At 35.0% G+C, this 12,761-nt stretch overlaps 1 protein-coding gene across 1 annotated transcript in view; it reads right to left on the bottom strand.

Moving 5' to 3' along the window:
• The window catches only part of LOC125240573 (coiled-coil domain-containing protein CG32809), a 110,269-nt gene extending 97,969 nt beyond the window's left edge, over window positions 1-12,300 (bottom strand). The window contains exons 1-3 of the mRNA XM_048148523.1: window positions 12,178-12,300; window positions 5,426-5,797; window positions 2,158-2,193 (exon numbers count right to left, since the gene is read on the bottom strand). Coding sequence (XP_048004480.1) covers window positions 2,158-2,193; window positions 5,426-5,516 — 127 coding nt within the window. The 5' untranslated portion in view covers window positions 5,517-5,797; window positions 12,178-12,300. The remainder of the gene's footprint in view (window positions 1-2,157; window positions 2,194-5,425; window positions 5,798-12,177) is intronic.
• Window positions 12,301-12,761: the final 461 nt, after the last annotated feature.

The following is a 12,761-nucleotide window of genomic DNA, read 5'->3' as shown; positions in this document are numbered from 1 at the left end:
TAGGTGGAAAAATATGTTTAACCCACGTGCCTTGTAACCCTCGCAGTGCCATATTGGAATCTTTCACTTGCTCGGGTATCAATATTCTTATAGTTTTCACTATGATGTACGTACTACTTTTTAAATGTTTTCAAAATATGACCTCGTATGTATTTAATAAAAGAAAAAACATCTTAATAAAGTGAACATAAGATGGCTTCTTTTCATGTTATTTTTAACATGAAAAGAAAAACATCCCAAAATGAGGCAGTTCGCAATAAAGTCAGACATATGTGGAACTAACTCCTCTAATACAATATGTATATATCTACGGATTATTTCCTATTACTTGTTTTTAGATTTCTGTTCTCACGTATAGGTTAGGTACTAAAAACTCAAAAAAGATATACCTAAGTACTTGTCATATAATTTACTGTATTATACATAGTAAACATGCTAATTTTAATCGCTAAAGTGTATGATATTATGACGTTATTTAAACCCTTGTACGCTGATCATTTGTTTGTTGGGACCTGTGGTTGGGACTAAGAAAATTGCGTTTTCAGCGGCACAGTAATTATACGTCAAAGTTGTTTCCTGATAAACTTATACCTATAGGTATAAAGGTAGTACTTTTCGATCAGAAACAATATTCGGGTCGCATTTACATCACAGCTATGATATCATGCGTCATTTGGCACTTACGGACTAGTCAGCGTGACAGGCGTTGTGACAAATGGTATAGAGCCGAGCATCTTAACCCGTTAGGAAGCATATGCTGACAAAACTTGAGAGTACCTACGCTGACAAATGTTATCTAGGGTGGTCCACGTTTGTATGGGAAAAAAATATTTTCTTCACACGGCACCTTTTTATTCTATTATAAAATAACTAATTCATTACGATGCTAATGTACCAAATTTTTACTCTTCGTTGATTAAAAAATTCCCAGTAATAAAAACACACCAATACGAGCCGTTTACGTTTAATTTAGTTCTAATGAAAATACCTAATTAATGTAAGATAGTTTCTTTGTTCAAGTTACGCATATTGCATGATTGCTATATTTTGAGCGATCTCTAAATAATGTCTGGTTGTTCTCAAAATTTGTTGACATCATTTTTTTATTCTACGTTTTGGAGTAAAAACTAACCATATGGAATCCTACATTTTGAAAAAAAAAACTTTTAGACCACCCCCCTAATGTGTAATGTATCTTCATAATCTATCACAAACATCACAATACACTTAAGAAAGTGAAAAACTCAAGAAAGTCACCTGTTGTATGTGTGAGTGAAGTGTTCGAATAGGCGTTTGTTTTGTTTGTGTTACTAATTTTAAATATGTGTTCTCTATTCAAACACGTCACTCACACATACAACAGGTGACTTTATTAAGGTTTTCACCTATACTTCTGTCATTGTTCCCTTAGTGCGTGTTTGAAAAGTTTTACAATTAGGTAGTTATTCCTTGCATTGGTGTTGTGATAATGTAGATAAGGTTAATTGGACACAGAGTTTGTTAAACTCTCCTATTTGCCCCTCATCTCTATTTTGGTGTACGTCAGCAATTCCCGAAAAGTTTACAAACTTTGTACAAATACATTTGGATCACGTTCCCGATTTTGGTAAAAATTGGTAGACTGATAGACAAGATCCACTAGGTTTCCCAAAATGTCCCAGGTAGATTATAATATGAAACTCCTTTTTGTTACCAGATTTCTATACATTTTCGGTAACAAAAAAAGGAAAGTTTCATACCTTTTTGAGAATTGGTCAGGTACCTATTTCGTTTGCTAAGCGCAACTTAGGTAAATATAAAAAAGTAGTACCACATGTGATTAGTTTCCGATGCGCCGGATTCTTGTTTTGTCAGATTCCTGTTTCAGTTTAGAACGTTACAATTTGGGTAGAAAAGGATTCCGACGAAACAAGAATTCGGCGAAACAGGAATCCGATTAATCGGGAACGGAAACTATTTAACCCCAAATGTACCTACTGTAAACAGTTGAACACACACCGTCCTTTAATTAAATTGAAGGGAATATTCTTTAGTACAAATACAATTAATTTATCTAAGAAACTAGTGTCTCTTTACTGTTTGAGTTATTAAACAAATAAAATTATTATTCAAATTATCCCAAGTTCTTAGAATTTTACAGTATTCAAACACACTCACCATCCATCCGTGATCCATCGCCGCGCCAATCATTTTCTGAAACAAATGAATGTTCTCAATGTAATTTAGAGCATATTTACATTATTTACAGTATTTGTTATACAGGTTTTTCAAGCAATAAATAACATATAAAATCTGTTGAAGTATGTATAAAGTAAAAATGATATCGGTGTTTCTCTAATTCTGCTTCGTTTCGTTATTATACGTAATACCAAAAAAGTAAATGCTTTTGACATTTTACTATTAATAATACACGAACAGACAAGTAAACATTGTAAATACTTACATTTATTGAGCATTTCTTTTTTTTTGCCAATATTTTTTTTATTGTTTTATGGAATTTTAGGTCAATTGTACTCAGAATCACGAGTACTTTCAATCTCACTGGGAGACAAAAAGTGTCCCAGAATTTCCATACATTTTTTTTACTTTCCTCTTTTGTTACGCCATACAACATGTACGGAAAATGGTAACAAAATAAGAAAAAATCGTATGGGACAATTTTTTTAACTACTAGGATTGAAAAGGCTAGTAATTCTGAGTAGAAATAGCATTTTTTTTTTCAAAAATATCACACTTCATGAAAGTGGCAAAAAAAAAATGCTCTATTAATTCAATCTACATGTGTTCAAGTGGGAAAAGGTCTCATAATAAGCTTCTACCATGCACGAGTCTGATTTACAAGTATTGGCTGTTCAATACGTTACTTAAAATAATCATATATTATGGAAATGACGTTTTAGGGTTCCGTAGTCAACTAGGAACCCTTATAGTTTCGCCATGTCTGTCTGTCTGTCCGTCCGTCCGTCCGTCCGTCCGCGGATAATCTCAGTGACCGTTAGCACTAAAAAGCTGAAATTTGGTACCAATATGTATATCAATAACGCCGACAAAGTAGTAGTAGTAGTAATCACTTTATTGTGTACAACATATTCATATACAGTTTACAGGAACAGAGGTACAAAGGCGAACTTATCCCTATAAGGGATCGCTTCCAGCTAACCTTAGATTAGATGAGAGGAACATTAAAGTAGGCAAGATAGACAAACTTACAGAAACACAAAACTCTTAAACTTACAGAAGTACAATAAAGGTCAGAAATAAACCAAAATAATGTCCACAAGTAAATAAACTACATAAATACTAAATAATATTATGAAATAAACTACATACACGAATACACAAATAAAATAATATATATATACATAAATATGAATATCGCAAGAAATATGTACTTCTCAAATAGGAGTAGGTTCAGAAGGAATACACATAACCAGATCACGCTTGGTTGGAAAGCCAAAGCTTCTTCAAATTAGTCTTGAGTGATGCCACAGACTGAGACTGTTTGAGAGACCGAGGCAGTTCATTCCACAATTTCACCGCGCGCACCGTGAATGACTTTGCATACGTACGTGTATTATTTGTCGGAATGGCAAGCGTAAGATTAGTGCTTGAAGGTAAGCGGTGTTCACTGCCTTCAGCCAGATAGTTAAATCTCTCAGATAGGTAAGTTGGCGAACAGGGGTTATAGAGTACGTTGTACAGCAATGACAGGACACCGCACATCTCTACGTCGGCGGATCGGTAACCACCCAAGCCGGGAACGAAACTCAGAGATGTGATCGTATTAAGCAAAGCAAAGTGGTAAAATTAAAAGTGAAAAAAAAAATGTTTTGTTAGGGCAACCCCCGGGCCCCCTACATGTACTGATTTTTTTTTCATTCCAACCCCAACGTGTGATATATTGTTGGATAGGTATTTAAAAATGAATAATGGTTTACTAAAATCGTTTTTTGATAATATCAATATTTTCGGAAATAATCGCTCCTAAAGGAAAAAAAAGTGTGTCCTTCTAACTTTTGAACCATATGTTTAAAAAATATGAAAAAAATCACAAAGTAGAACTTTATAAAGACTTTCTAGGAAAATTATTTTCAACTTGATAGGTTTAGTAGTTTTCAAAATGAGAAAAATACGGAAAACTACACTGAGAGAAAATACAACCAGTTTTCATGTTCGTTCAACAAGTTTTTTGGTTAAAATAGCGCCTACGTGCTCTTTGGTTCAAACAACAAGCTACTTGTCATTTGAATCGGCAGTATATTTGAATCAACAAGTCGATTTTATAAAAACCACCTGACACATATTGTTTTAAACATACGTTTGGCTGATTCAAACGGATAAGCCGCAACAAGTCGAACTTGTTAAATTCACAATGCAAATTTCTCTCAGTGTACGGAACCCTACACTGAGCGTGGCCCGACACGCTCTTGGCCGGTTTTTTATAGTAAGGTTTAAAGTTGATAACTGTTTAAGTTTGGTTTCGAAGTAGAGTTTAGTAAATTGAAGGTGTAGGTACCTAAACGTGAATAATCATCGAACTAGGTTCAGCCATTTTTGTTTGTTACTCATGCAAACTTAAACGAAAGTTAAAGTTGAGAGTTCCCCATCAATGAAAATTCACATAAAAAATCTTGGTAGATCCTTTGGTTTTAATACTTATAATGACGAACTCTGCCAAAGGATATCTCTTGTTGACGTCACACGTCATTTTAAACCTACACAATATGGTCTTTATTCATGGCTCCGTTTCGTAACTTGGATAGCTAAAAGTACCTAATAGAAAACGCCCAGTGGGCCGTTAAAAATAATTCTTAGAAAAATCTACCTCGACATATTCTTATTGTTACTTATAGTTAGATAAGGATCAGTGACGTCAAATAAATAAATAAAATCTACACCCACAAATGTAAGCACATTTGTTTCAGTTTTAGTGACTGTGAAGGGAAAAAGATACTTATATATGTTAAAATTGCTAATGGAGCTGGCCCCGAATGAATGGATCAGCTGGAGGTATCTCCCCGTATATCGATGAGAAGGAACACATGATAATTATGTATGCACAGTATACGAAGTCTTATAACAGATTAGGTACTAAATATTCTCTGTGTTCAGGTACCGTAGCCGAATGGCATCTCTGCGACGCGAAACGAAAAAGAAACGACGCGAAAGGTAGTCTGGCTCTGTCGCGCCAATACGCAAGAGCGATAAAGATAGATATCAACGAGCGTTTCGTTTCGTGAGCGTTTCGTTTCGTGCCTTTCGGCTACGTACCCTGGGCGTTGTAGGACAAATGATAGGCAACACGATCTGTAGGTAACTGTAACAAGCCGAACTTTGGTTGACCGAGAAGAAAGGCCATGCATAAGTTAGGTATTTGAAGCAACTTTCCATTTATTTCCATCACTGTATCTGCAACTCCACTTACCACTGTCTCTTCCTTTCCGTTTCTTCTTTCCACTAGAGCTCGAGGATTTGCTCTTCTCAGACTTGTCTTTACTCTTCCACCGACTTAACATTTTCAATCCCACTTCAAGGCAAGTCCATTTGGAAGTTTGTCAACTAGAGTTTACTTTCCTTCATAATTATATGGAAAATGGGACGAATTCATATTGCGATTGCCGTTCACTGCGCAGGAACACTGATTCATTGTACAGGTTATTGAAGTGTGAGTCTTTCCGCTTGTTTGAATACACAAGGATAAGGGATTGTTGCTAGTGTTACAAAAGTATCTAATGGATATGTTGTTTACTGTTTTAATCAATTCCAGAAAACTATATTGACTGTTGGTTTAGTGCTACTGAAAATAACTTGTTTTTGAGTAATAGAGTTGTTCACTGGCAGCTAAGTGCTTTATATACTATTTTCGAAATTACGAACGCCCAGAGTAAAATTCAATGCTTTTCCCCTTGGATTAGGATAAAGAAACGTAACGTTACTTATGTACCAAGTAATCATAAACATTCTCTGACTTTAAATACAATTTGCGTAAGTTAGACACCTAAATAGTACATGATTTATTTTCCATTTTCATTCAACACGAACGAAGTCGAAATGAGATGGAAATGTGCTTATATTTCCGAGCAAGAGGGGCGTTAAGTACCTAGGCGACATCTGTCTATGCTACTTAGGGCCGGTTGCATCAAACCGTCTGTCACCGTCAAAGCGTTTGTTAAATTTTATTGTATGGGAAGTACCATAGACATCTGCTGCGTGACGATGTGGTTGGTGCAACTGGCCCTTAGTGCTTAGAAATCACACTACCGGGACGTAAAGTTTTAACTCCTAAAAGTAAGCATAGGTTATTATGTAATTTAGTTCCACATACCTATTTCATAGTAATCAGTAATCAACTTCATAATTTCGATCCTCATACTTTGTGTTGTATCAAGGGAACTCATAACAGACCGTTTTGTTACTTTTTTTTTGTTAATCATTTAATTAATAAAAAAAGATTTTCTCATACGTTTTTACATATTTATTTCGACTTCATTGGTTATAATGTAAGTAGTGTAATATTAAGTGATCTCGTCTGTATACCTACGTAAAATTATAACTAGGTAAGTATTTATTTAAAAAATGCAATCATGTATTATGAAATGCACGAATTGGAGATATATCCATTTAATTTAACACTAGATCACTAGAACTAGATCAGTGCAAAGTTGAATGTGAAAAAAAAAGAAAAATAAATAAAATGCTTAAGAGAATGTTACGAAATTTCTGCTCAGAGGGCGCCTCTACCACATTCAGGAGGGCAAACATGTTCGATGTCTTGCCAACTTGTCGCACTTATAATTGCGTACGTACGTGTGACAGGGAAGCAATACGTTGAACGTGGCTCGCGGCTGGGCCCTTAGTAAACAAACCGCCTTGATTGTATCAATGTGTAACAAAAATGTATCAAAAACTGTTTAAGGCATAGTATGTATTGTATAAGTTACTCTATGGTTTACTCTGTGAAAGACTGAAAATGCTACACTCTGGCGTCAGAACACTGGCGTAATATTCGCTATTGTTAGAGTAATTATTTATTAATGCCTTATTTTGATTTATCTTACTGTCATTTATGATGAAAGTATTAAAGAATATCAATTGACTAATAGTAGTCACTGGGTTTCCGCCGTGTTGGAATGTTATAAAAATGGCGGACAAGCAGTGACGGTGGCCAGTTCGAGTACAGACGAGTAGTAGTGAAGAAGTCTTGAATTATTTATTGTAAATTGGTTGTGAATATGTTTGTTATAAGTGAATAAAGTAAATGTGATGGTACAACTAATAGTTTTCATCATCAACCTGGTAATATCCTCAACAGTTCAGAAGTGGAATGAAACAAGAATCGATAAGATTTTTGCCACGCCGCACAAGTGTAAGGTTTTTTTTTGTTTAGTCAAAATAATATAACGGATTTATTTAACGAAACGTGCTTTTAAATTGCTTTGGTAAGTGAGACATGTATTATATTTATTTCTTAAAATTAAACTTCATGTTCTGAAACTGGTTTGATAATCTACCCTCATGGCAGTATAAATTGATGAGCTCTCATTATTGTTTTATTTAAAAGATGACTTACTTTTGTACCTAAAAATCTTTTTACAAAAGGTGTGTAACATTACATTGCCCATTAGTTGTTGAAACACATAAATCTGGTAACTATATGACTAGTATATTCTGGATACACAATAAGCGCCGTCATATGATACGTCATTCAGTTTGTGACAGTAAAATTTCATAAATTAATTGGCATAAGGAAATCGTGGAATTATGAGTAAAGTAAATTTGTATCTTATCAATAGAAATAAAGTTCTGATTAAACGACTGCTTTATTTAACGATGCCTCGAGTTGTTAAACACAAGCCATTTTATGTTGTTTCCGAAAAGTGGTGTAATTTATTCCAACGAGGCAATTGTCCTGCTGTTGTATTCTATTATTATAATATAATTATACATATTCGAGCTTATCAAGTTATACAGATCAGATAAACAATTAAACATTCATACTGAATGAAATACGCTGTGTAAAATATGTTATCATAAAGTACTTCAATAATTTAATCCCTCGTGTCCGGTAACACAAGATTGGTAAAAAATATGTATACTTATGAAAAGTTGATCTCAATTCAAACTGAGAATTATAATGCAGTTCTTAATTTTGATATTTAATGCTTTAAGTACGATTTTGAACAAAAACGATTCCTGTTCATTTGCAAATACATATTTAATAGTGATTTTAACATGTTATATTAACCGTTAAAATTGAAATTGTGCAATTGTGGGTAGTTTAATTCTGTTAAATACTGAATTTAAATAAACTACTTTGATAATAAGGTTGCCAACCCCTGGTATGAATAATGGAGAGTATGTTGTATCTCTAATCATCTTCAGATATTTTATGATAACTCGTTATAAAAATGTTTAGCGTTTTAAAGTTTTAAAAAGTCAACGAATTGAAATGTGTTGTTTTTCAAAGTTTTATTTCACGAATTGGACTGATTGATCTCATTTTGATTGTTGACGGTATGCTACCACATTTATGAATACTATTTTATAATGGCCAGTGATGGCAGAATTATTTAATCAAAGTAACGTATAAAATAAAATGCTTCGCATTTTACCATGGTGATCATGGGTGATAATTCGATGGGAAATCGAAAAATTACATCTATGGTGTGAATAAATATCATTAAGACATGTTTCAGACTATTAACTAGTAATATCTGTTTGCTTCTCAAGAATAACGATTCAATCTTGATATGCTTATATAATATATTAAGGTGCATGTGACATGACATGGGTGATGGTCACATGTAGTCATATGTAGAGTCATATGTAGAGTCGCGAATAAAGATACGTCGGATATCGTATTTGGTTTTTCATACGACACGGTATATATATAAAAAAAAAGAGATTATGTATATAATGTCTGATGGATGTCGCTATTCTTGACCTGTAACCTAAATAGTATATGTACAAAGAGTTTTTCTATTTCGGCATACTATTGCATCAATCTTAGCTAGCACCTAAAATAATAATAATAATAACAGGATAAAAATAATAATAATAATAATGAAGACCTACACCGTAGTCGTGTACTTGCGATTAGTCTTAAATGGTTGCGTAATATAATATGTTTACGTTACAAATGGTAAATATTAACTAGGCGCGATATTTTATTGACAGGTCATTTGAGTATTCAAAGATTCTGAAAATGTGTATGATATATACATCTGAAAAATCTTGAATATAATTACTCAGTATAGAGTAGATATATTAATAGGCGATGACAATAATTTAATTAATCATAACGACTGTCGATACATTATGACTTATTGAATTGATTACCGAACCATAATCGTTTTACCATAATTTCGAAGACAGTCGAAATTATGTTCCTAAAGAAAGTGTTGCAAGTTTCAGATCAAGAACCCAGGGGCGTCCAGGTGAAAGGGCCAGGGTCTGGTATTCGTTTACCACCCAGGAGTGCCCAGGTGAGAGGGTCGGGGTGTAGATTCACTTCCGACCCAGGAGTGACCAGGTGAGAGGGTCAGGGTAAAGATACCTCTGTTTCGATCGTCCACCGTGGGTCCTCATACGCTGGCATGGTATGCGACCTTGCGTCTGGCGGCGCAATGTCCGGCGTCCGTGATGAGCAGCATCGGCAGCACTATCCAGGCTGACAGAGCTTGGGTGGCCCATGATGCTGTTGCAGCGGACGGGTACATCATGTTGCCGAAGCCCGTGGCGGCACGGGAATTTCATTCAATCGTGTGATGAGGTGGTGATGTCATAAAACCGTGTAAATATGTTCTTTTTGCTTGTTTCGCGAGTGAAGTGTGAAGTGAAGTGTTGCATTGTTTACTTAAATATGTTTATAACTTGTGAAATTAATTTAATTATCATAATTTAATTAGATGTAATGAATTCAATTGGATGTAATGAATTTAATTAGATGTAATTAATTTAATTAATTTAATTGTATCGAAGTTAATGTTATTCATATATTTATTTTTCACGGGCCTATATTTCTTGATAAGATTTATGGAAATATTTAAAAATCCATTTTATAGCAAATCGTAATTATGTGGTAAAGGTATCGGTATGAAGTGAAGTGATGTTTTGTATTTCTATTGTTTAAGAATTATTTCAAATGCATATTATACTACACTTTTATAATCTTTTTCTTGTATAAACTGATATTGTCTTTCTTTTGAATTATTTCACATTAAGTTTTGGCGAAGGGTCTCGCCTCGAACAGGATGGCCGAGCTGTTAGAGTAATTATTTATTAATGCCTTATTTTGATTTATCTTACTGTCATTTATGATGAAAGTATTAAAGAATATCAATTGACTAATAGTAGTCACTGGGTTTCCGCCGTGTTGGAATGTTATAAAAATGGCGGACAAGCAGTGACGGTGGCCAGTTCGAGTACAGACGAGTAGTAGTGAAGAAGTCTTGAATTATTTATTGTAAATTGGTTGTTAATATGTTTGTTATAAGTGAATAGAGTAAATGTGATGGTACAAGTAATAGTTTTCATCATCAACCTGGTAATATCCTCAACACTATTAATGTCATGATAGTATGCTGACAGTCATGTATTTCGACGACTAATTATATTATATATTCTTGTGAGGTGTTTACCTAAATATACACACGTACTAAACACGAAGCACCATCTCATTCTAACACAAAAATTAAAAAGCAAAATATTACTTTTCCTGCGGGTAGATGTGTGACTTTCTTTTACCATGAGTTTGTCTACGCTTTAGGAAACTCGATAGCGTAAACGTTATTTAAGAACTTTCATTGTATGCAGAATGTGAACACCGCCCAGAAACGGTTATGAATTTAAAGTTTAATCTAGACATGTGTTTTAAAACGTCAAAAACTCATAGTCGAGGATCAGGGGAGAAGGTCGAGTGGCAGATATAACTAAAGTAGTAACCAATATAGGTACTTATTATTCGAGTAATCTATAATTTTATGTTGTGAACTATAAAAAAAAACCGTAACTTAGATCAGCATTGCCGATCATACCAAACATTACTTTTGTAAATAGTGAGGAACCTATAGGAAACCAAACAACCTGTGGATATACATATTAAATAACAAATTCCTTGTAATGGAGTGTTATTTTAATAACGAAATTACTTATTTATACTGAGTAGATGATAACTACTAACTAAGTACATGACATTTTTAAAGTTGGGCAACGTTTGGGTGGAAAGCTAAGTTGAGAAAGTATACATTTGTATATGGCTGTCTCTTGCCACCAATGATTTATTAGTGGGGTATATTTAGGTAATATAAATGTATGCATAACCAAATGGCAATCCATTTCATTTGCTGTCCCACAATTGTAGAATAGTGATGTGAGCTTCCAGAATAATGACATATACAGAGTGGGGCCTGTAACAAAGGCGAAGAATTGAACTCTAGGCTATTCTCCTTATACTGATCAACATTTGTTCGGCGACTTTTAAAAATAACTTGTATTTTGATTTTTATCATCCTTGAAAGTTTTTTCTAAGAGGTAATGTATTGCGAATTCTGTTAAGTCTAAAGTGTGACAGACAACGTCAATGACAACAATAATGGCGTACATTGAAGCTAATATTTATTTTGTATGAAAAATTAAAAATTTAAAGACTTCATAATTTTTAAAAGTCACTGTACAAATGTTGATCAGTATAAGGAGAATAGCCTACAGTTCAATTCTTCGCCTTTGTTACAGGCCCCACTCTGTAGATACTACAATAATTGTTAGGATAGCCTGTCATCACATCATATGACGTTGCAGTGAATGAATAATGAAATGCGGGAATATAAGATATTGGCACGTATTTCATTTTCGATACTACGTAGCAAATAAAACGGTCGAGTTTTCGCCAAACGTTTTATAAATGATGAATAAACCCCGCTACCCCCCGGAACACAGTGTAGGTATAGGTTGGATGCAGCGCGCAGAAGCGGGCCGATGCACCGCTGTATCCAGGGGAGCGGGCGGTGACTTGATACATACATAATCACGTGGGCTCCTACACCTACCCAACCCAACGTCCCGCGTGAGACATATCGCCAATGACCACTCCCTTGGCCATCGGCCGTAAACAAAACAACCCGAAAATTCACTCTGGGCGCCTATACTTTATCTCTCGCTGCCAGCGACCCAACCTACTGAGAGTTATTTGGTGTTTATTATCACAGTTAGAAGTGTTTGGAGAGCCGGCGAAACGCGTGGCGTTGTTTGGTATGGCACTATCTACACGTGGCGACGGCCCCGGCGCCGTCTGCGCCGTCGGACGCCCACTTTAATACTAAAGCCGGCTTGTATTTTTACTATACACAGAGAAGGTTAGGTATGGCCTGTTGCGCGGTAGATGCGGTGCCGCACAGGCGCGAGGGTAGTCCGCGATCGATGCGGCCGTCGACCTTGCGCGACGGATATACCGCGAAGCCGACGCCTCCCGCCACTAGGGTTGACACTTCCACACGCACACAGCACACTAAGCTCAAAGTTTTCTGTGGCTTTGCTACACATGATGGCATGGTGGTATTAAAGCTGTATCTTCATATGTACCTATAAGTACTTAAAATTTCTGAAAACAGCAAACTTTAATACACCCACCTTATACTGCCTCGTAAATTAAATTCGGTCCTAAATAAAACAATGTTAGGTGTGATATTAAATAAAACCCTAAAAACCGGCTCAGTTGGAATCGCTCACCGGTTTCGTTTAAGTTATTATATTTTAATACTATT

The sequence above is a fragment of the Leguminivora glycinivorella genome, chromosome Z (assembly GCF_023078275.1).
Source record: "Leguminivora glycinivorella isolate SPB_JAAS2020 chromosome Z, LegGlyc_1.1, whole genome shotgun sequence".
NCBI lineage: Eukaryota > Metazoa > Arthropoda > Insecta > Lepidoptera > Tortricidae > Leguminivora > Leguminivora glycinivorella.
Note: the sequence above shows the minus strand (reverse complement) of the source record. Positions and strands in the feature narration are given on the sequence as shown.